This window comes from Salmo trutta, chromosome 26, assembly GCF_901001165.1.
Source record: "Salmo trutta chromosome 26, fSalTru1.1, whole genome shotgun sequence".
In the NCBI taxonomy this organism is placed as follows: domain Eukaryota; kingdom Metazoa; phylum Chordata; class Actinopteri; order Salmoniformes; family Salmonidae; genus Salmo; species Salmo trutta.
In genome coordinates, this window is record NC_042982.1 from 5,548,347 (window position 1) to 5,574,039 (window position 25,693).

At 43.2% G+C, this 25,693-nt stretch overlaps 1 protein-coding gene across 1 annotated transcript; it reads right to left on the minus strand.

Annotated features, from left to right (window-relative positions):
* Positions 1 to 1,182: 1,182 nt before the first annotated feature.
* Positions 1,183 to 23,719, minus strand: ube4a (ubiquitination factor E4A (UFD2 homolog, yeast)). The gene is made up of 20 exons (XM_029714489.1): positions 23,632 to 23,719; positions 21,796 to 21,967; positions 21,315 to 21,485; positions 20,354 to 20,466; positions 19,884 to 20,036; positions 18,839 to 18,998; positions 18,063 to 18,265; positions 17,648 to 17,839; positions 11,904 to 12,237; positions 11,637 to 11,763; positions 9,403 to 9,710; positions 8,118 to 8,250; positions 6,103 to 6,293; positions 5,794 to 5,894; positions 5,528 to 5,641; positions 4,754 to 4,928; positions 3,330 to 3,510; positions 2,892 to 3,039; positions 2,640 to 2,797; positions 1,183 to 2,389 (listed from the first exon to the last, which is right to left on the minus strand). The coding sequence occupies exons 2-20, from the start codon at positions 21,923 to 21,925 to the stop codon at positions 2,254 to 2,256; spliced, it is 3,228 nt and encodes a 1,075-aa protein (XP_029570349.1). The 5' UTR covers positions 21,926 to 21,967; positions 23,632 to 23,719; the 3' UTR covers positions 1,183 to 2,253.
* Between the last annotated feature and the right edge of the window lie 1,974 nt (positions 23,720 to 25,693).

The window sequence follows — 25,693 nt, forward strand, 5'->3', positions numbered from 1 at the left end:
GCTGTCGTACACATCGATTCAGATTATCCCAAACATGCTCAATGGGTGACATGTCTGGTGAGTATGCAGGTCATTAGCCTTCCCTGTAGCTCAGTTGGTAGAGCATGGTGTTTGCAACACCAGGGTTGTGGGTTCGATTCCCACGGGGGGCCAGCACAGAAAAAAAAATGTATGATATGTATGAAATTGTATGAAATGTATGCATTCACTACTGTAAGTCGCTCTGGATAAGAGCGTCTGCTAAATGACTAAAATGTAAATGGAAGAACTGGGGCATTTTCAGCTTCCAGGAATTGTGTACAGATCCTTGTGACATGGGGCCGTGCACTATCGTGCTGAAACGTGATGGCGGCGAATGAATGGTACAACGATGAGCCTCAGAATCTCCTCACGGTATCTCTGTGCATTCAAACTGTTATTGATAAAATGCAATTGTGTTCATTGTCTGTAGTTCACGCCATCCCATACCATTACATCACCGCCACCATGGGACACTCTGTTCACAACGTTGACATCAGCAAACCGCTTGCCCACTCGTACGCCCGGTACAGTTGAAACCTGGATTCATCCACGAAGAGCACGCTTATCCAGGGTGCCAGTGGCCATCAAAGGTGAGCCCACTGAAGTCAGTTACGATGCCAAACTGCAGTCAAGTCAAGACCCTGGTGAGGACGACAAGCACACAGATGAGCTTCCCTGAGACAGTTTGACAGTTTGTGCAGAAATTCTTCGGTTGTGCAAACCCAGTTTCATCGGCTGTCCGGATAGCTGGTCTCAGACCATTCCCCAGGTGAAGAAGCCGGATGTGGAGGTCCTGGGCTGGCGTGGTTACACATGGTCTGCGGCTGTGAGGCCGGTTGGACGTACTGCCAAATTCTCTAAAACTACGTTGGAGGCAGCTTATGGTAGAGAATTGAACATTCAAAGGAGAAATGCTCACTAACAGGGATGTAAATATATTTGTGCTCATTGAACATGGGACCAACACTTTGCATGTTGTGTTTATATTTCTGTTCAGCGTAATTGGATAGTGTTCTTTGGTAAAACTTTGTTCAGTTCCTAATACACCATACAATTATTAGTATGTTATGTTAACTTTAGTACTTAATGAATGAGTATTGGAAATACATGAGTTATTGCCTGTTATTAGGCTACTGGAAGAAGTAATGCAAAAGACTGATACTGTAACATCAAAGCTTTTTATTTATTAGTCATACTGTACATTCAAAATACATTGACAGTTAAAATATTGCATTATAATTTCACTCTGGTAATCATCAAGTTAGTAGATATACCACATACAAATGCATGCTATCAAATGGGTATTCTTTCACACGTTCTACTAATTTCTTCAGCAAATCACACTTTACTTTGAATTAAGTCTCAAATTCCAAACAAGAGCAACTCGCACAAGTTACAAACTGCTTTGTAAATAACCAAAGCAAGTGACCCCCTAACTCCTACATTGTCTATACCATCTCTTGTTTAGGATATAAGGCATATCCATTGCCAGCGCATTTCATACCATAAATGCAACAAAGACAAAATAATAACTTGAAAAATGTCTGGTCGATGAAATTAAAGCAAGGCTGGTGGTTTTAGGCACCGATTCTTTACATTAAGATTGGTTTGCCCACATTTTATTACATGCTTGCATAAGAAATGATTTCAATTGTAAATTCTAAATAACGTTAGATAATCTTGTTTAGGTTCGTAGATGGATCGTGCATATAGACCTTATGGTTACTATAGAGACAAGGGGCAATTAATAGGACATATGACATTTTCTTGTTCTGAAGTCCAAGTTCAGTATACTTTGCTTACTTTTATAAAATATAAAACATTTGGCAGAGCTGATGATCATTTAGGAATTGCTAAACGATTGATGTCCAGTTAGACCAGTGGTTCTGACCAGACTGCAACCACTAATGGTAAACAGCATATTCTCTGAAGCAGGGGGCAGAATTCTAAAACCACCATAGGGCACATGAATGTAACAGTGCAACTCGGTTTTCAATTGCACCACTACCTGCTCTCTTGACAGTTTTTGAGACATGGGATCTTCCATTGACCAGTGAGGGTATTTGAGTGATGTGCTCTGCTTGAGAAGGAGATACCAGTGTCTCACGTGGTTTGAAGTCCGAAGCTTGAAGGCAAGCACACATGGATGAGTCAAAGTGGAGCATACTACTGTCGGTAAGGAGGTGAGGGAAGGTATGGTACAGTCATAGTTTGTTTGAGAAGATCTCAGGGCTAGCCACTAGGGCCCATCTGCAGCCGCTCCTGCTTATGCTGGGCCAGCCACTGTAAGATCTGTTGCTTCAGCTCCTCGTTGGGACGGATCTGGTCCATGGTGAGGGGGCTGCGGTTGAACGGGTCTGTCTGATCACTGTAGGGAAATTAAAATTGATACTCAATATCGTACAAAAAACTTGATCTCGGGCTGTATGTTTCAAGCCACTCATAGTAAGACTGCTGATTTAGGACCAGTTTTGCCTTTTAGATCACAATGAATAAGACTACATGGACAGGGGGGACCTGATCCTAGATCAGCACTCCTATTCTGTGATGCTTGATGCATGCAGTCCCTGGAATAAACCAGCAGCACGTAGACATACTACTCCTAAGGGATCCCTCACCTGAGTAAATGCCGTGCTATGGTTGAGCGATCAACCGTGACATTGGAGGAGGGGAGCAGCACAGGGTCGAGCATCAGTGTGGACATAATGGGGTCCAGGAAGTCGTCTGGGGCGTCCGCGTACGTTTCCTCATCCTGCAGCTGTCGGTCTGCATGAGACTAAGACAGGAGACAGGCAGTAGTTATTCATTTAGGGTTATGGTATGGAGATGGCATAGTGGTACAGTGTAAGGTGATTTTATACAGATCTAACCTTTATTTTGTCAGCAAGGAGACCGAAACCAACAATAATTTCTCCAGGCTTGTTAATCTTCTTCAGGACTCGGACAGTCTGAGAGAAGAGCGTGGGAGAGTAGGAGCGCCCGTCTTTTGGGACAGTAGCACAGAAATTCTCTTCTTCACTGTCGAAGACAAAACAGACATTGTTAGAGTCACTAGAAACCAAATAGCTACCTTATATGCCACACATGGATTCAAATTGTACTTTAAAAAAAAAGGTTCAACTAATTTAGCCATGCTTGCCTGGCACAATTGAACCATCCAAAACATGCAAACACCACCCACCTGGCACGCCAGGCAAATGCTCAAAATATTTGATCGACAAGTACAGATGGAAAAAGCATGCGAATTTCAACCCCAAAAACTTCTGAGCCTTGTATTAGCCTTGAAATACTGCCTTTATGAAACGTACCCCAGGTTAAGGTAGATGGTGCAGATATCGGAGACCAGTTGTTGAGGCTTGAAGTCAAACTCGCTGAAGTCTTTCACCTTCAGGGCGCCCATCTTGGGGCCAACCAGGTGCTGCAGGAAGTGGTTGAGCATGGAGATGATCCTCTCGGCCATGAAAGGGTGCACAAAAATACCCTTGATCTCTGGGATATCATGGAGAGGGAGAAGCGAGTAGGAGTTTCAATATATTCATATATACAGAGTGTACAAAACACCTGCTCTTTCTATGACAGACCGACCAGGTGAATCCAGGTGAAAGCTATGATCCTTTATTGATGTCACTTGTTAAATCCACTTCAATCAGTGAAGAAGAAGGGGAGGAGACAGGTTAAATAAGTATTTTTAAGCCTTGAGACAATTGAGACATGGATTGTGTATGTGTGCCATTCAGAGGGTGAATGGGAAAGACAAAATATTTAAGTGCCTTTGAACGGGTTATGGTAGTAGGTGCCAGGTGCACCAATTTGAGTGTGAAGAACTGCTGAGCCTCCCGGGTGGCGCAGTGGTCTAAGGCACTGCATCGCAGTGCTAGCTGTGCCACCAGAGAGTCTGGGTTCGAGTCCAGGCTCTGTCGCAGCCGGCCGCGACTGGGAGGCCCATGGGGCGGCGCACAATTGGCCCAGCGTCATCCGGGTTAGGGATGGTTTGGCCGGCAGGGATATCCTTGTCTCATCGCGCACTAGCGACTCCTGTGGCGGGCCAGGCGCAGTGCACGCTGACCAGGTTGCCAGGTGTACGGTGTTTCCTCCGACACATTGGTGCGGCTGGCTTCCGGGTTGGATGGGCGTTGTGTCAAGAAGCAGTGTGGCTTGGTTGGGTTGTGTTTCGGAGAACGCATGGCCATACGGGAGTTTTAGCAATGAGATAAGACTAACTACTACCAATTGGATACCACAAAATTGGGGAGAAAAAAAGGGGTAAAAAAATAAATAAATGAACTGCAACGCTGCTGGGTTTTTCACACTCAACAGTTTCCCATGTGTATCAAGAATGGTCCGTCACCCAAAGGACATCAAACCAACTTGACACAACTGTGGGAAGAATTGGAGTCAACATGGGCCAGCATCCCTGTGGAACGCGTTAGACATCTTGTAGAGTCCATACCCTGACAAATTGAGGCTGTTCAGAGGGCAAAAGGGGGTGTAACTCAATATGAGAAAGGTGTTCCTAATGTTTTGTATCCTCAGTGTACAACACAGTGTCATCAAATATAAAGTATTGCCATTTACCTTTAACAGGGCAGACTGTTCTGCTCAATGATTTGGACAATGATGTATAAAAAAACAAAAACACAAACACCCATAGTTTGTGTAGCTCTAGGTAGAGACCTATGTCCAAGACATTATCCACTCATTGTTATCCATTCATCCTCCCTCTCCAACTAACCCGATGTGAGGAAAGCCAGTGTGCCGATGGTCTCGTTGGACATGATGTTATGGAAACGTGCCAGCTGTCCCAACATCTGCAAACTGGACTCCTTCTCCCTGAGGGCATCGGGAGCCAGGCCCTCCCACTCGCCATGGTCCTTCTCCAGCTGCAGAAGCTTAATCTTGCTCAGGTACTACCACAGACAAGGACCAGATCAGACAGAAGTAGTGAGAAAATCTGACATAGTTTAAAACGTAGGATCTTCGGATAAACAAGGGAAAACACAACTCAGCCGAGGGCCAATTTCTTCTTGAGCGGATGGTCAGGCGGCCGGAACATAATAAATAATTTGTAGACTGCAAATTGACTGCAAGAAGCCCAAACAGACATATTTTATTGAAACATAATCATTTCAAACCTTGCTTACATTTGTACACGATCACACACGGTAACTCTCTATTATGCGTGGGAATACTTTGGAGCAGATTTCCAAAATGAAAACCAATTGGAGCTGATTTGCGCATGTTGTTTTTACAGTCTTTTATGTCCCCAAAAATGAATAAAAAGATAGATCAGTAGAGGCTGGTGAGGTGAGGACGACTCATCGAAATGGAATGGTATAAAAACGAATAGAAACCATGTGCTTAATACCGTTCGTTTATTCCATTCCAGGCATTACAATGAGCCCGTCCGCCGATTTAAAGTGTCATCAGCCACTGCTGAGATGGACATAAGTCAACACTAGGAATGTCCTTTTCATAAAACGAGAGCGAAACGCTGACAGTTTCTCACCTGTATAGCTTCGTCGAGTAGGAAGATGGCGTCGTTCATCAGGAGATTCAGATACCGCAGGAAGAGTGGAGGATTCATGGCCTCGAGGTTCTCGGATGCATAAACAGCAAGACTCTGAAGTAAACGACATTCCGCATAAGGATTTCGGGGCATTATGGTGCAGAACTGAAAAGCACTAGCCGTGTGTTTTCTGCGGTCTTCAATAAGGACTACTCTAAATGTGGTACCATCTAAATAACTGAGGAAAAAAAGGGAAACAAGCTTGCCTTAATGCTCTCTCTGTAGCTCTCCTTCCCCCACATGTACTTGAGGATGGGATACATAGGTCTCCTGTAGTTGAACTTCTGTTCAAACTGGTGAGGGTCACCTGAGGAGAAAAGTCAATAACATACAAGTCACATGCATGCACTTGAGCTTCATTACAAAGGTTTAGATTCTAACACACACAAACGCATGTTTGCAAGACACACACACACACACACACACACACACACACACACACACACACACACACACACACACACACACACACACACACACACACACACACACACACACACACACACTTAACCCACCAGTGAACTCAATGTCCACAAACACAGCAATGAGTGCCTCAGCCAGGTGAGGTGCATGGTGGTAGGAGCAAAAGACCCTTTGACGCTGGAACATGATTGGCTGGGCTGTGCCAGCCGATGCCGGTTCCATGTGGGGCATCACCGCCTCCAGCACCTCTGCCAGCTTCGCCCGCAAATGAGGGTTCTTCATCCTGGGTACATGGGTAAAGAGTAACACAATAGGAACATAGATGAGTCCGAATGGCAGATGCATAAACCCCTTAGGAATATCACATCCAGAAGAGTGACTGTTGTAACAGCCAATGGCGATCCACAATTGAGATAAACAGACCTCAGGGTATTGTACACTACCGTTCAAATGTTTTGGGTCACTTAGAAATGTCCTTGCAAAATTAATAGGAAATATAGTCAAGACTTTGACAAGGTTATAAATAATGATTTTTAATTGAAATAATATTGTCCTTCAAACTTTGCTTTCGTCAAAGAATCCTCCATTTGCAGCAATTACAGCCTTGCAGACCTTTGGCATTCTAGTTGTCAATTTGTTGAGGTAAATCTGAAGAGATTTCACCCCATGCTTCCTGAAGCACCTCCCACAAGTTGGATTGGCTTGATGGGCACTTCTTACGTACCATACGGTCAAGCTGCTCCCACAACAGCTCAATAGGGTTAAGATGTTACTGTGCTGGCCACTCCATTATAGACAGAATACCAGCTGACTGCTTCTTCCCTAAATAGTTAATGCATAGTTTGGAGCCGTGCTTTGGGTCATTGTCCTGTTGTAGGTGGAAATTGGCTCCAATTAAGCGCCGTCCACAGGGTATGGCATGGCGTTGCAAAATGGAGTGATAGCCTTCCTTCTTCAAGATCCCTTTTACCCTGTACAAATCTCCCACTTTACCATAACCAAAGCACCCCCAGACCATCAAATAGCCTCCACCATGCTTGACAGATGGCGTCAAGCACTGCTCTAGCATCTTTTCATTTCTTTTGCGTCTCATAAATGTTCTTCTTTGTGATTCGTACACCTCAAACTTAGATTTGTCTGTCCATAACCCTTTTTTTTCCCCTAATCGTCCTCTGTCCAGTGTCTGTTCTTTTGCCCATCTTAACCTTTTCTTTTTATTGGCCAGTCTGAGATATGGCTTTTTCTTTGCAACTCTGCTTAGAAGGCCAGCATCCCGGAGTCGCCTCTTCACTGTTGACGTTTAGACTGGTGTTTTGCGGGTACTATTTAATGAAGCTGCCAGTTGAGGACTTGTGAGGCGTCTGTTTCTCAAACTAGACACTCTAATGTACTTGTCCTCTTGCTCAGTTGTGCACCGGGGCCTCCCACTCTTTCTATTCTGGTTAGAGCCAGTTTGCGCTGTTCTGTGAAAGGGGTAGTACACAGCGTTGTATGAGTTCTTCAGTTTCTTAGCAATTTCTTGCATGGAATAGCCTTCATTTCTCAGAACAAGAATAGACTGATGAGTTTCAGAAGAAAGTTCTTTGTTTCTGGCCATTTTGAGCCTGTAATCGAACCCACAAATGCTGATGCTCCAGACACTCAACTAGTCTAAAGAAGGACAGTTTTATTGCTTCTTTAAATCAGGATAACAGTTTTCAGCTGGGCTAACATAATTGCAAAAGGGTTTCTCATGATCAGTTAGCCTTTTAAAATGATAAACTTGGATTAGCTAACACAACATGCCATTGGAACACAGGAGTGATGGTTGCTGATAATGGGCCTCTGTACGCCTATGTAGATATTCCATAAAAAAATCTGCCGTTTCAAGCTACAATAATCATTTACAACATTAACAATGTCTACACTGTATTTCTGATCAATTTCATGTTATTTTAATGGATCAAAAATGAGTTTTTCTTGAAAAAAAACAAGGAAATGTATAAATTACCCCAACATTTTGAACAGTAGTGTATGTACCAGGATACATGAATATTATGCACAAACATTTGGCCTGGTACTGTGTGTGCGCACGGGTGAACTCAATGCCTCCCCCTCTTTCCCCTACCTCTCCACGTTTCCCATGAACACAGTGATGAAGTTGAGGACCTGCTCCAAGCTCTCGGCAGAAGACTCCAGGACCTCGTCGGCAAAGCGGCGGAGGAAGACAAAGAAATCTCCCAAGTTCTCCGCAAAGAACTCTGCAGACGTACAAGAATCCTTTTGATAACCAACCCCTCTTAGTAGTCTTAATAAACTCTCTCCCAGAGGAGGCTGGTGGGAGGGGCTACATGAGGACGGACTCTTTTTAATGGCTGGAATGGAGTCAAAAACGTTGTTTCCGTGTGTTTGATGTGTTTGGTGTTACCATTAATTCAATTCCAGCAATAACAATGAGCCCGTCCTCCTATAGCTACTCCCGCCAGCCTCCTCTGCTCTCTACTTGTGTTATTCTCTCACAACTCTTCTATAGCCCTGTCATTGAGCAAATTATTATTTATTTTTGCTGTTATTTAGCACAGTGGTTCCCAACCTTTTATGAACCGTGTCACATCTTGATGGGATAAAACAATTCTGTGGCACACCTAAAATGTCCCTATTAATTAGTATAGTACCTTACTCATGACTCATTTGTGTGTACCCATTTAAGAGGGTCCCGCAATCTGTGCAGAAAAAGAAAAAAAAAAAGCTCTTAAAATAGGTCTTAAGTTGTGAAAGGTTTGAGCTAGAGACGAGCCGGTTTCTGCATTGTAAAGGTGCAACCACAGCCACAGAGCCATGTTCCGTATGTTTCTATGGCAGAGGCTGTGGTACAGCTAAGCCTAATGGTTCTCACAGGCAAAGTAAAATGATACAAATGTAACAACAGCGTGAGCGAACTGGACTTGAAACCACGATACAGATAAAACCATGTGCCATTCAATGTATTATCTGAGCGGCACTGGTGCTCCCACTCCACAGGTCATGTTTACAAGTGAGTGTTCAAAACAATTATCAAGATTAGGAAGCCATTTACGGCACACCTGGTTGAAGACCTCTGATTTAGCACCTCTACTGTACGCACTGACTGCAAGTCAGCATAAGAGAACCTGTCAAATGACCGAAAACGTTATGTCAAGCTTGATGGCGCAACATTGAAATGACCACCAAAAGTTGAGTTGTTGATGGCCTTTGCTACTCATGGGGCGATTGGTCTAAGTAAGTAAGTAAACAAGCATGGTTGACGGAAAGCTTTACCTGCAATGACTGTGATACTTGGTTGTCTTTCCTACCTTAGTTAAATACTCTGACTAAGTCGCAAAACAAAAGAAGAAAAAAGTATAAATGACAAAGCGGGAGGGAGGGGTAGCTACCTGGCATGTGACAGAGCAGGCTGTTATGTAGCGGTGGCAGAGGGAAGGAGAGCTGGGCGTGCTCGGGCCCCTGGTTGCTGAGGCCCAGTTGAACCAGGAGTGTGGCGCTGGACGCCTGCAGGTTGAGGCAGCACTGCAGCATGCCCGGCTGGGTGGCTGCTGCCTTGGTCGACAGGTAGACCGTCATGAGGCGCTCAAATTGCTCGCGAAGCTGCTCGGCCGCCGGGCCGCCCGTGAGCTGGGCCTCCCGCCACGTACCCTGCAGCCGGTGGAGCGACTGGTTCATCTTCACCATCTGCTCGTGGAGTCTAGGGAGAAGCAAGAAGACACAATACAACTTTCTTAACCATATGTCAGTGAACAATTGAAAGGTCCATTTCACAACGTTAGATACAGTACATACGGCTCAGCTGTTATGAACGATAACAGGTAACATGTCCCCGGGCACAGATCGAGCCTACTCCTGGACTTAAACCCATGCTTAATGGAGAACCTCCACTGAGAAGTTTGTGTGTCAAGGAACAGGCTTAACCTGTTGGGGCTAGAGGGCAGTATTTGCACGGCCGGATAAAAAAACGTACCCGATTTAAACTGGTTATTACTCTTGCCCAGAAACGAGAATATGCATATAATTAGTAGATTTGGATAGAAAACACTCTAAAGTTTCTAAAACGGTTTGAATGGTGTCTGCGAGTATAACAGAACTCATATGGCAGGCCAAAACCTGAGAAGATTCCATACAGGAAGTGCCCTGTCTGACAATTTGTTGTCCTTCTGTTGCAGCTCTATCAAAAATACAGCATCTCTGCTGTAACGTGACATTTTCTAAGGCTTCCTTTGGCTCTCAGAAGGCGCCAGAAAGTGGAATGGGGTGTCTGCTGTCTCTGGGCGAAGAACAGCAGGAGAATTTGTGAGTGGTCAGCCTGGGGACAGCCACACTGGAGATGCGCGTTCATGAGAATTCTCCATTTTTTTCTTTCAGCCTTTGAATGAATACAACGTCGCCCGGTTGGAATATTATTGCTATTTTACGAGAAAAATCGCATAAAAATTGATTTTAAACAGCATTTGACATGCTTCGAAGTACGGTAATGGAATATTTTGAATTTTTTTGTCACGAAATGCGCTCGCGCGTCACCCTTCAGATAGTGACCTGAAAGCACGAACAAAATGGAGCTATTTGAATATAACTATGGATTATTTGGAACCAAAACAACATTTGTTGTTGAAGTAGAAGTCCTGGGTGTGCATTCTGACGAAGAACAGCAAAGGTAATCCAATTTTTCTAATTGTAATTCTGAGTTTGGTGAGCCCCAAACTTGGTGGGTGTCAAAATAGCTAGCCATGATGGCCGGGCTATGTACTCAGAATATTGCAAAATGTGCTTTCGCCGAAAAGCTATTTTAAAATCTGACACCGCGATTGCATAAAGGAGTTCTGTATCTATAATTCTTAAAATAATTGTTATGTATTTTGTGAACGTTTATCATGAGAAATTTAGTAAATTCACTGGAAGTTTGCGGTGGGTATTCTAGTTCTGAACATCACATGCTAATGTAAAAAGCTGTTTTTTGATATAAATATGAACTTGATTGAACAAAACATGCATGTATTGTATAACATAATGTCCTAGGAGTGTCATCTGATGAAGACCATCAAAGGTTAGTGCTGCATTTAGCTGTGGTTTTGGTTTTTGTGACATATATGCTTGCTTTGAAAATGGCTGTGTGATTATTTTTGGCAGGGTACTCTCCTGACATAATCTAATGTTTTGCTTTCGCTGTAAAGCCTTTTTGAAATCGGACAATGTGGTTAGATTAACGAGAGTCTTGTCTTTAAAATGGTGTAAAATAGTCATATGTTTGAGAAATTGAAGTTATAGCATTTTTGAGGTATTTGTATTTCGCGCCACGCGATTCCACTGGCTGTTGACTAGGTGGGACCAGGTTAATCTAGGTCAGAAAAACAGCACCACAAGTATTGTGTACTAACATGGTAAGTAGAACTTTCTTCATGCACAAACCCAAAACCAAGTAATATACTAATGTTCATCATATGGATACAGCATTGCTAGGTCAGGGGCATAATTCAGTGAGGAGATATGTTCCCATATTTGCAGATAGAAATGCATTGAATAGACCGGACATGATTCCCTATTCTACTTGAAAGACACTCATATCTATCCTATCATTTTAATTATATCTAAATGTTCCGTAACGTTGCCAGTTAGTTACCTGTGGAAGCCCAGGTGAAGGGTCATCTGGGTGAGGATGAGGTTCTCAGTGAGGAGGCTGTACGACTGGGCGTACTCCACCGACTGCTGGGGGGGAAGGGGGACAAGACACGTCTCTTTGTCCAGACCTAATGATCAATGAGAAAATGAGGATAGGTTCATATTTACTAACATAAAATAGAGAATCAGCTATGTAAAAAGGACATCCAATGATCCATACCCACATGCACGCATATACAAGAGAGCACATACAAACATGCAGACAAACCTCTGGCATGCACGTTGCGGTTGCGCCGCTCCTCCTCGCTGAGCTCCTTGAGGGCGCAGTAGGTGGGGTTGAAGGTGAGAAGCTTGGGCGAGCGGGGCCGGCAGAAGGGCTGGCACAGCTTGAGCAGCGCGGCGCCCAGATTGAGGAAGAAGGCGTCTGAGGCGTACATCTGGAAGAAGATCTCGGGCATCTGGTTGGCCCAGATCTTGGTGCGCCCGGCGTTGGCCTGCAGGCAGCCGCCCAGCCAGGAGAGCAACAGGTGGCGCGTCTCACCCGACTGCTGCAGCAGGTTCTTCAGGAGCTGGTGCAGCTTGTCATGGAACTGGCCCATGAACTGGGACGAAAGGAGGACAGGATAGGATATGTCAATAAGTAGATGGGAGCAGTGTATGTGAGCGGAGTTGAGCGGTCTGAAATCCCACTCATCACTCACCGGCACTCCAAGTCTTTTCCAACCGCTCCGCTAAAAATGGCTCTGCGCTCACAGAAAAAAAAAAAAAAAAAAAAAAATGCTGATCCAAATTCGCTACATTTATTAAAATCCCTATATTATTTCAAGGCTATAGCCTACAAAGAAATACATTGTGAAGCACTTGCGAGTGCGACACAAACGCTGATAGGGACATAAAGCACTCAGCATTTAAAAAACATTTTGTTTGTATTATACCATAAGTCTATAAATTGCATATATAGGCTGTGACTTACTTAGAATTAAATACATATTAAACAAAAAAAATGCCTTCTATACACACACAGTGCCAGTCAAAAGTTTGGACACACTTACTTATTCAAGGGTTTCTCTTTATTTTGACTATTTTCTAGGTGTGTCTTGGTAAAAGTTAATTTGTGGAATTTCTTTCCTTCTGAATGTGTTTGAGCCAATCAGTTGTGTTGTGACAAGGTATGGGGGGTATACAAAAGATAGCCCTATTTGGTAAAAGACCAAGTCCATATTATGGCAAGAACAGCTCAAATAAGCAAAGAGAAATGACAGTTGATCATTACTTTAAGACATGAAGCTCAGTCAGTCCGGAAAATTGTGCAGTCGCAAAAACCATCAAGCGCTATAATGAAACTGTCTCATGAGGAGCACCACAGGAAAGGAAGACCCAGTTACCTCTGCTGCAGTATAAAAGTTCATTAGAGTTAACAGCCTCAGAAATTGCAGCCCAAATAAATGCTTCACAGAGTTCAAGTAACAGACACATCTCAACATCAACTGTTCAGAGGAGACTGCGTGAATCAGGCCTTCACGGTCGAATTGCCGCAAAGAAACCACTATTAAAAGGACACCAATAAGAAGAAGAAACTTGCTTGGGCTAAGAAACACGAGCAATGGACATTAGACCTTTGGAAATCTGTCCTTTGGTCCGATGAGTCCAAATTTGAGATTTTTGGATCCAACCGCCATGTCTTTGTGAGATGCAGAGTAAGTGAACTGATGATCTCTGCATGTGTGGTTCCCCCCGTGAAGCATGGAGGTGGTGGTGTGATGGCGTGGGGGTGCTTTCCCGGTGACAATGTCTCTGATTTATTTAGAATTCAAGGCACACTTAACCAGCATGACTACCACAGCATTCTGCAGCAACACACCATCCCATCTGGTTTGTGCTTAGTGGGACTATCATTTGTTTTTCAACAGGACAATGACCCAAAACACACCTCCAGGCTGTGTAAGGGCTACTTGACCAAGAAGGAGAGTGACGGAGTGCTGCATCAGATGACCTGGCCTTCACAATCACCTGACCTCAACCCAATTGAGATGGTTTGGGATGAGTTGGACTTCGGAGTGAAGGAAAAGCAGCCAACAAGTGCTCGGCATATGTGGGAACTCGTTCAAGACTGTTGGAAAAGCATTCCTCATTTAGCTTGTTGAGAGAATGCTAATAGTGTGTAAAGCTGTCAAGGCAAAGGGTGGCTACTTTGAAGAATCTCAAATATATTTTGATTTGTTTAACACTTTTTTGGTTACTACATGATTCTATGTGTGTGTTATTTCATAGTTTTGATGTCTTCACTATTATTCTACAATGTAGAAAATAGTAAAAATAAAGAAACCCTTGAATGAGTAGGTGTGTCCAAACTTTAAACTGGTACTGTATATTTGCACCCATCTCAGTGATCTAATCCATTGCGGAGGCCTAGGCTAAAAGCCAATTTATGCTTGATTCTAAAATGTGGTCCGATGTTCCATATGGAGGGTGTGACGCAATTGCGGAGCCTCCAGAGGTATGAGGAAGCCAAATCGAGCTCTGTACATCGACATGCGCCTCCCAAATGTTGTAACAATGCGGAGGGCTCTGTATAGCACCGCATTGACATGATTGGTTGACGGTAGGTGGGGGCGGTACATCCTGTATAAACACAAACTCACTTCCTTGACAACAGCTCTGCACTGCTCCGCAAAGCGCAAGAAGTATGAATCCACTGACTTGTGCTGAGGCCATTGTTGCCCTGACTTCTTCTGAGGCCATATCACTAGACGTTGGATTGACCATGTGCCCAGATGCACTTCTCTCTCCAGAATGCACTCAATCCCGCCAATTTGTGCACAGTATTGTTTCATAACTTCATTGTGTGAATTGTTTGCGTTTGATTGTTAGTGTCTATGAAGACCCATTACATATTTCACCAGTTGTACATTTACCGTTAATTCCTAATCTACAATGTTTGTTACTTCGGTTACAGTCATTTCTTTTAATGCATTCAATATTGTTCCAGTCTTCCTGTTCTCATTGTCTGAGTGGACACATTGTTTGCAGAGTGCACAACCTATGCTACACTTGTGAGAAACAAGTTTTGGTTTATTTAATTCCATTTACGAGGCTACCTGGCCTGCGCGCAAATGTAAGCATATAAATGTGCCCATTTGGGGATCTGATAGTATTTCTGATTGGCTTAATGCACCACCACTAATGACCTGTGGAGCTTCTCAAAGTCATGTTTTCTTCACCTCAAACAGCAAGCAAACAAAGTCTGTTTTTACATCCATTGATGTAAATAGTTCCTCAATGTACTGTATTTGAAAAATCTTTCCAGCTCTCTCCCTTTCGATGACCACTTAGAATGAAAGGGAAACATTTTATGCTCTGGCCCAGTGGAAACATCATAAAATAGGCTTCTTATCAGTGCTCGACTTGGACTGAAATAGGTTCCGGTACTCATTTTGGGTTTTGGGCTGGTACTGTTTAAATGTATGTGCAGGAGCTCCACAATACTTTGAAGCTAATATTCTGTAAGACTAACAGGGTTTGAGGTGCCGGTACTCAGCTCCAGTGAGCTCCTGCCCAAGTCAAGCACTGCTTCCTATCCCTTGCGCAAATAGCCTACAGCTGTGTCTGTCCTGATCTAACTGGCACTGAAAACTGAGGGCCCAGAATATTTTATACAATGTTGCAAGTTCGCTAACACAGTCTTTGTGCCGGACCCAACGTTCAAGTTCGTTGCAGACAGGCCATGTGTAGCCAATGTGATTCATAGGATATTTTCTACCTGCAGGCTGCAATGTTTTATTTGTTGGCTTTATGTAGGTTATTTTTACATAGTTGGCAATTGCTATAGAAGTAACTTTTTAGGTTTGCATCATTTTCATTTAGATTGAGATAGAATTTTGATTGACCGCATGATAATGAATTTGAGATATCAAGACGTTATAAATTAAATTAAACTGTTTAATGAAAATGTGCATATGAAAACCATACCTGGCACGCAGATCGGTACAAATTGTAAGATAAGTTGGCATTCCACATGAGAAAGGTTGCCGACTCCTTGTGTAGCCTATTACCGGCAAAGCCAGCAGGAGCGGAAGGAGAATAGTTGGGTCAGGTGAAGTTTTTTTTCATTCTGGTTATCTAGATCTCTGGCACCGTCGAGGCATCAAACTGTAAGCTTAAAGCATCAGACAAGCTCAATGCACATATTTGATTTTATTAAAACACATAGGGTGTGCTCAATTGATTGGTCGAAAGAACAAACGACTTTCGGTCAATCAAGATTGTTATTTGTCCGGGACAGCCTTAATAGGTAGGCCTAAAGGTTTTTAAGCATAAATAACCCAATCAAAAACGGAAAGCTCCTTGAAAGTAGGAATATGCTAGGCCTATTGGACCAAAATCAATTATGGCCTATTGTATAGATAATAGAACAAAAATGAAGAGAACTTCAGAGATAAGATTTTTACTTTATAAATACTTTGCTACAATGACACACTTAGTTACCTACCCACCTCGTTCCTTTATTTTAGCATGTGCACGTAGTAAGTACACCATCACAATTCTTTAGTTGTGGACACTACATCACCGCACTCCCTCTCTTGCTCCTCATCTTTGTAAGTCACCTTGATTTTGCACCTGTGTGTTTTATCTGTTCCTTTATGAAAATATTTAGCAAACTCCATGACAGTAGCTAAAGCAAGGGGCTATAGCAGCACCCAATAGACTACAAATGCATGCTGGGTCGGGCATGCACCGAGCTCGTGAAGTGAGCGCTACTGAAGCGCTCTCTACTGGAACGAAATTGGAGTGGGCAAGAAGGCCGATGCTCCAGCCTTTGGGAATGTTGTGGCGCACTCCAGTGAAATTAGGCACACTCCGCTCCAGCTCCACTCACATACTCTGGCACGGGAGGTGATCACTTAACAACACTGTAACCTACACTTGTTGTTCTACTGGTGTGTTTATAAGATCTTGTGGTGAACTCTCTGGACAAAGCCCCATGTTATGTTGTCAGTGGATCATTTCAGCACGACATTTCTTGTTTAATTCAGATTAGAAAAATACCCCTGACTGCTATGATACCCTGTTATTGTCTGAAACCTATTGAAGTGGTATTTAGAACAGGGGTGCTCAAACTTTATGGCTATGTTCATAAGGTTAATAACTTGAATATGTTTCAAACGACTTAAAGATGCACCATGCAGAAATCCCTCCACCAGTTCGCCTCATTTCAGTTTGTGTGACAAAACAAGCAAGTATAGTGTAGCGAATCATTGTATCATCTAAACCGCTGTGGAATATATTTACCATAACCAAAAATATTGTATTTTCAGCTGGTGAACAAAACCAAAAGACGCAAAAATGAAATTTAAGACTGGAAGCATAGAAATAGCGCACATAGAACAGATCTACTGCTTCTTAGACTTGCTTTCAACGCGAATGACAGATCTATAACTTACATTTCTATGTGAATTTTGTTGGATACCCCAAAAAGTTACATACTGCAGCTTTAAATATGGTAAAGGTATTGGAAAGTTCAGGAAAACCTCAGGGAAACTCATCAGGCAGAAGTGCCTCTAGCCTTTTGGGGTGGAACAAAACATTTTGGTGCCTGCCTTCTTGGCAGTGGATAATTGCATAATTATTATGCATTGTTAAAGTAACATTTTCAGCAATTCTTTACATTTTGGCATGCAGTGTAGAGAAAATGTTGCCGTTTTAAAACTAATTACATGAAATTCTACAAATTTTGCCATGGGGTAGAGAGAAAATGTTGCAATTTCAAAGGTTCTACACATTTTGCTATGAGGTGAATAATTGTTTTTGCAGTTTTAAAGCAAATTTCCTGCTATTCTACACATTGTGTAGCTTAGACTAAGCTAGTGTCTGACCATTGGCAGTAAGCTAGACGTAGGCCTAAGTGGGGTTCTGGAGACACAGAAGACGATAAGGTTAGGGGTCCGTCCCAAATAACACTCTATTCCCTATATATAGTGCACTACCTTTGACCAAAGACTCTAGTGCCCTTACCTGGTGTATGTTGGACTCCTGCACCTTCATTTCCTGTGGACTGGAGCGTGAGGGGTTGAGGAAGAAGCCGTGACCCTCCACCACCCCCGGGGTCTTCAGCAGGCAAGAGATACTCAACACAGTGCCAAGGAGGGTCTTCTGATACTGAAGCCCATTGTTGGGATCTTTGGGTTGGATGTGCTCCACCAATACCTGGAGGAAGACAATTTGAAGTACATTAACAAAGAGTAAACTACTTTTGAGATCAAGGTTATCCATCTCAGACATATGAATGTAGCTGTTGTAAAAATAATAATAATAATAATAAGAATCTTGTTATGAATAGAATACATTAGAATACTATAGAATATAATCAAGTAATAATCATGGTTGTACAACACAGTCCAAGGAATGACGATGCATTACGGCCCCTGACCCTAGCGATATCTTTTTGGCGGCTGAAGTAGAGGAGCAGGTCCAGGTAGGAGAAGAGCAGCAGCTGGCAGAGATCAAAGTCTTTCACACGGCCTTGGAAGATATCGAGCACGGGCACGATCACCTCGCTGAAGGTGCGCACCTCCTGGTCAGCTAACAGGCCAGCGATCACCTCCTCCACGAACTCCACCACCTCCTCCAGCTCTGCAACGCACAACAGAAAGCACACAAAATGTTAGGTTTTTTCTTGGCTCAAAAAGGGGCTTAGGTGTAGATAAGTAAAAACCCGGTATTATAGCCCTGTATAATGCAGAAAAGATGCTGTACTTTACAGAACCAGACGTGTACAGGGTTTTTCCTGGCTCAAAAAAGGGCTTAGGTAGATATAGCAGAAACAAGTCACCTGTATATATAGGCTAAACAGTTCGGTAAATATATTTTCTGTATTGTACAGGCATCTTTCCCACCACCCTTTTCTGGACACAAACCACACGCAACATCATCAAGACTTTATACAACAACACAGCAAAGTGAGGATATTATGCCCTAATAAATACAGATAGACAAGTTCAAACCAGTCTAAACCAGTTCTTTCATCAGCGGGTGCAGACTAGACTAAGTTACAGCACATCCTGTCTTGGGAGGCCTCAACAGTTGATACCTGAGCAGCAAACACCACTTTCTTTGGCTACTGAGATGGAACAGAACCGGGATCCTCAGACAGTCGGGGGGGGGGGGGGGGGGGGGGGGGGGGCTTTAATAATTGAATGGACTCACGGGCTCCGCCGACTCCCTCTAGCAGCAAATCCAGTAGCTGCTCGTACACGTTCTGTCTGATGTAGATCTCGGGGGTGAGCAGGACCGTGCGTGTGTTGGACACCGTCAGGTTCTTACAGCGCACCGCGTACGACAGCAGCTTCTCTGGTACTTTGGTGACCTGGGGGTGTGTAATGTCAGGAGGGAGCAGGGAGGTTAAGAACTTGTCACATCATTGTCAGCAACGGAGCACAAGCTAAACACGCTTTATTTAGCCTATATGCAGACTGAAATGATCTAGAAATAAAACAGCACATTTAACCTTAGACAGGTCATTCATTTTTGTTCAGTAAGACTATTAATCTTTTCACACTACTTCGCTTTACATTGTCCCATGCAGCATGGTTTAGACACAGTGTACAAAACATTAGGAACACTTTTCTCATATTGAGTTGCACCTCCCACCTTTTGCCCTCAGAACAGCCTTAATTCGTCAGGGCATGGACTCTACAAGGTGTCGAAAGCCTTCCACAGGGATGCTGGCCCATGTTGACTCCAATGCTTCCCACAGTTGTGTCAAGTTGGTTTGATGTCCTTTGGGTGACAGACCATTCTTGATACACATGGGAAACTGTTGAGCATGAAAAACCCAGCAGCGTTGCAGTTCTTGACACACACAACCGCGGTGTGCCTGGCACCTACTACCATACCCCATTTGAAGGCACTTCAATCTTGTGTCTTGCCCATTGACCCTCTGAATGACACACATACACAATCCGTGTCCTAATTGTCTCAAGGCTTAAATATCCATCTTTAACCTGTCTCCTCCCCTTCATCTACACCGATTGAAGTGGATTTAACAAGTGACATCAATAAGGGATCATAGCTTTCACCTGGATTCACCTGGCAAGTCATGGAAAGAGCAGGTGCTCCTAATGTTTTGTATAGTCCTCGTTTGCCTTTTAAAATTGTCCTATGCAGCACACTTTTCCTGACTGAATTATAGCTGGGAATTCGTGGAGAAAGAAATTAGGAACGAGAGGGAGAGCCGCGTATGTGACCCCACCTCTTCCTTGGCTCTCTGGTAGCAGGCGTAGAGGAACGGTATGGCGGACTTGTCCCCGGCGTCTCGGTCGGCGGAGAGATTCACAGCATTACACGAGGTCATGTAGATGAGGTGGTTTCCTGGCTCCAGCATCAGTAGTCTGTTGAAGAGTGCCTGATATAAAAAAATATATATATAAAAAAGAAAAGAAAAAGAAAACTTAGCCAACATTCTGTGCTATGAACTTCACGTACTCACTTACTGATCTCTGCTCCACTCTATGAACTTTGTTCGCTATGAATTTTTCACTATTCCATCTTCTTAGAGTAGACGATGCACTGTATATTTAATAGCCCTTGAAACTTCAAGCCAGCGAGGAAATCGGTATGAGAAGAGGATACAGTACATGTGGATCTTATGGCATAGAGGTCAACTGAGCTGACCAGCGAACAGTTCGCCACCACCATTACCAATGTTCAATCCTACTGTACCTGCTCGATGTTGTCCATGTCCAGCCAGTCTTGACCGTCCATCTCAGCGGCCATTTCCTCCAGGAACACACAGCGTGGAGGAATCCCATTGCCTCCTCTCAGACTGGGGTCACCTGAGGTCAAACAATAGTTCATGTTTTACTTTTCACTTAGAGCAAACACGGTCATTCATGACTCATTCCAGCATCTAGTTTATGAGTATTGAACTGGGGTGAGTCATTTACTGTTCACTGGATGGCCCTGAAATGGAATCCTAAAAGAGGCCAGCGGTCCAGCAGCACCAAAGAGCACGAACAGATTAGATTTACACTAGAAATGGACAGACAGGGGCTCCGTCATCTGGGCACTTTCCTGCCAGTCAGTGAGGGATGATGAGCGGGAAAAGAGGAGACAGTGGACAGTAATCTGGGACCTGTAGACTCCCTTGATGACACAGCCTCTGAGTCAGCCAGTTGGCTGATGCCAAGCAGATCACTCTCTGTCTAATCTAGTACACACAGTGACGGCGTGAAGAAAAGACCGGCAGGAAGAATGGTTGTACTGAATTCCCTTGAGTTGAAGAAGGAGTTGAAGAAAGCTGTAAATTACACATTGACCATGCCTCAATACAGCACCTCGGATCAACAGAAAACAGAGGGGAATAAAGAAGGCAGTCAGAATGGGGGCCTGGTCATTAAAACAGGGGGATGTTGATGGGCAATTAATCAAGCCATAGCTTGTGTATGGGCACACAAAGGGTTGCCTGGGAAACAGACTGATTTGCTTTAGTTCATACCACTACGGTATATCATATAGACCCAGCCAGGCAACATTAAGGGTTGTTTACATGACAACAAGATTCAGTAAACTAGAAGGGACAAGTGGCATCACGCTGCCACTCCAATGGAAAAAGGAGTCCTAAATGAAGGAGAAACACGGTGTAAAAGCCCTAATACGCTCCTATCTAACTCCCTGCACTCACTGTTGTCCAAGGTGATGAGGAAGATCCTCTGGATCATGTGGTTGATGTTGAGCTGTTCGCACAGCTCCTGCCGCGACAGGAAGGAGCGGCTGATCTCGGCCACCGAGTCGTCATTGTCCTCGATGCTGTCCGAGTTCTCCGACTCGGACTGACTTCCCTCCGAGTCCTCCGCTGCAATACGAGATAAGCCAGCAAATATAAGAAACCGTATGAGGCCATTGTCAAACGTCAAGCCAGTGAGCGTGCTGCATCATATCAGTGATGTTTAAGTTATACTGACAGGCTATAGCCTATATAAGTAGCACAGTGAACCATTAGAGCTGGAGTGGCCACGTGGTTTGCAGGCCTTTATTCCAACCCAGCACTAAAACACCACCAATTGAGCTAATCATGCAGCCGATTAGTCAGGTCATGTGGGCTAGAGCTGGGCTGGAGCAAAAGCTTGCGTGCCCTGTAACTCCTCCTTGGGAGGGTAACTCACAGGGAGGTTCGCCATGGTGCGAAGGTGGTTTCTGGCCTGATGCAAACTGCTTGGCGTCGGCGAGGGAGCTGAAAAGGGCAGCGAAGGGGTTGCGGGAGATGTTTTGGTTGTTGTTGCCCTGGTCAGTCATCTCACTGGAGCATAGACTCCATCAACAACTGCTGGCACCAGCCTAGACAGAGAGGTACACTGTGGTATGGAACACTGGACTAGGTGAGTTCAAACAAATCTATAGAAGTTGTTTCAAGTGTGTTGGTCTGTGAGGGCAATCAGGGGATGCACGGGAACCCAGACTCTGAAATCCCGAACCTGTTTGCTAACGATCCACTCCTTATATGCTACTCTGTGCCAAGGAGTGGAATGAGAACTAAAAACAGACTGGTACCCCTAGGCTAAACCCAGACAGTACGCATTTTCATTCAGGCCAGAGGAATAACAGAAACTCAATGTTCATTTGTGAACCACAGACTGACTGGTTAGCTTATGGACAGGGCTCTACAGTGCTACCATTTTGGGGGAATAAGATCCCAAATATTTTGCTGTGCTACCTGGAATTTTGGTAGCACCAGTGCCCCAAGAATTTTTTTAAAATCCCCCAGGTAATAATTGTTGTATTGAATTCTTTGCTGTCCTTCTGCCCACAGCCTCAGTAGCATGCAAATGTAGTGGCACCGAAAGAAAGGTAAAGGGAGAACTTCTTTGGGGGATAAGCTTCAAAAGCAGCTAGGATCATATAGGCTATATCTCAATCTTAAAAATGTTTTTTTTTTTTTACTGGTGCTCCTAAACCCTGTGTTTTAACATATAAAATGTATTATATAAACCCATTGATTCTTGAAAAGTATAACATAATGCCCCATGAGCTTAGTTCGACTGTCTAACCCCATCAGAAGGCAAAATATAGCTTGTTTTTCCAATGTTTGTAAACAGAGTAAATGTAAACAAACTCTGTATAGCCTCAAAACATGGCTAAAACTATAATGTTGATATCTGGTCTGTCCTTGCAGCCATAGCTCTGTCTATACATTTGAGTGTGGTTATATTTCTCCAGACCCATCCCTCAACCTTTGACGGAAACCATTCTTTGTTATTGTTTCAACTGCGGATTGCTGCTGTAATACCTCAAATATTTTTAATTCTGCTCCTAAATATCTTTATGTGCTCCTACATTTTTCAAATGTAGAGCACGTGTCACAGTGGAGTCCTGATTGAATGCCGATGTTTACTGTTTGACTGAAATAAGGCAGCATAGACAGACTGCCAACAGATGGACGTCTTTCATCTTACACTTTGATTTTGCATAATGTAAGGACATTATTATTATCATCATTATGATGATGCGTAGGAAAGGGTCTGTCATCGTCAAGTGGTGGTAACCTGGACACCTGTAACATGCTAGTTAGTCACATAGCTGGTTAGATTGCTAGCTAGTAACTGGCTAGCTAATTAACGAGCTGTCAAGTGATGATGTACCGAGATCACAACACACGAATAAAGTGATGTTATTTGAAGGAAGGGCACATAGCTAGCTAGCCACTTAGCTTTCGATAACTAGAATCGATTGCATAATGACTCAATAAGCAAGCTGATAATGTAGCTAGCTAGTTGTCAGTGAATCACCGGTTCCGCTCAAGTAGCTAGCTAGCTAGCTAGCAGTCGCAGGCGTCGTATTTCGCTGGCAAGCTAGTTAACTTTAGGCTAGCAGATGGACTGCACATGATCCAGGTAAGTTGTCAAGCCCGCTGTACTTTGTCAGTCACGGGTCAAAACTTGACTCTTTTGACAGATGTCAAACAAAAAAAAAGCAGATATTCAATTGTCGGAATAGTGTCATACCTGAAACAACAGCAGATAACGTGTATTTCAATTAGCTAGAAAAGCTTTCTTTCCTCTGCTTTGGTTCTCGCACCGCTGTGAAGCAGGCAAGAATAACTAAGTACGTCCGGATCACGGATCGTTTTAATTCTTCACAATAAATGTCCCGTCCTGTATAATTTGTCAATTCGTAATTAGAACGAAAATGATGGCAAATGTGCACAACTATCGATATATTATATACTAGTTATCATACAAAGAATAATACAAAATATTTCTAAGATATCTCATTTATTTGTTTGTTCTTTATTTGTTCAAGCCTAAATGGTCAACAATGTTTTTTGTGTGTGTGCTCCTATCATTTATTGCACCGTACAAAATAATCTGTACATTGTGTCGCAGTAAAAGGGGGGTCCATTCTAATCAGGAGCACTTCTAGTTTCCAAATCCACAGAGTTCACACCCAGAGGAGCGTTGCTTGTAGTGGCCCATCAACTGAAATCCAATACTTTTTTTCATATTGGATGTACATATTGCACCATACAAAATGATCTGTAAATTCTGTCAAAGTAAAAGGGGGGGTCCAATCTACTCAGGAACACTTATAGTTTCCAAATCCAGAGTTTACTCCCAGAGGAGCATTGCTGCTCATTTGGTGGCCCTTTATAGAGTGGCCCATCAACTTAAATCCAATCATTTTTTTTTGTGCTCTTGTACTTGTCTTTTGTATCAGATTCTACTAATCAGCTTATTAGTAGAAACATGTTTGGTAGAACTGGGCTTAAATAAAGGCTTGCACACCTTGTGGTTCCTTAAGAGCAGGTTGGATCAGAATAAGTACTAGTTCCTAAATCTGATTATTGTAGGTTTGGCTGTAAATCGCTTTTTGTTGTTGTTGTAATAAGCCCCTACATTTACAGGTATTTTAACATACAATTCCATGTAAATAGTTTAGTTATTGTTAGTGATTAGTTTATTTTCCAAGAGGTTGCTCGATTGTCTTAAATGCGATCATGGATTATTTTTTTTACAGTTTCTCCAACATTGGCTTAAATGGGTTTTTGCTTTTTCACTTCTCTCTGGAAAATAGATATTTCAAAGTAGCATCAAATAAAAATGAGCATTGACATTATTTCTGTATCCATGTGTCATCATTTTGTGTCTTTACTGAAATACAACTTACCTTAAATGTTGCATTCATGTTCATCAGCAACTCACTTAAGGAGCATTTCCACACCTGGATTGAGAAATCACTTGTCCATTATTATTTTCAGAATTCTTCAAGCTCTGTCAAATTGGTTGTTCATCATTGCTAGGCAACCATTTTCAGGTCTTGCCATGGATTTTAAAGTAGATTTCAGTCAAAACTAACTCAGCCACTCAGGAACATTCACCGTCTTCTTGGTAAGCAACTCCAGTGTAGATTTGGATTGTGTTTTAGGTTATTGTCCTGCTGAAATGTGAATTCATCTCCCAGTGTCTGATGGAAAGCAGACAAACAGATTTTCCTCTAGGTTTTTGCCTGTGCTTAACTTCACTTTCTTTTTTTATCCTGAAAAACTCCCCAGTCCTTAACGATTATAAGCATACCCATAAGACGATGCAGCCACCCCTATGCTTTAAAAATATGAAGAGTGATACTCAGTAATGTGTTGTATTGGATTTGCCCCAAACATAACACAAAATGTTTATTGCTTTGCCACATTTTGTTTTCTCAGACTTACTTTAGTACCTTATTGCAAACAGGATGCATGTTTTGGAATATATTTATTCTGTATAGGCTTTCTTTTCACTCTGTCAATTAGTTTAGTATTGTGGAGTAACTACAATGTTGTTGATCCATCCTGTAATGATCGTCTGACAGAGGGGACCAAGATGCAGCGTGGTAAGTGCTCATATTAATTTTAATGACACTTTAAATAAAACAAGAAAACGAAAGCCAACAGTTCTGCCAGGTGAACACACAAGACAGAAAACAACTACCCACAAAACCCCAAAGGAAAACAGGCTGCCTAAGTATGGCTCCCAATCAGCGACAACGATGTACAGCTGTCCCCGATTGAGAGCCATACCAGGCCAAAAC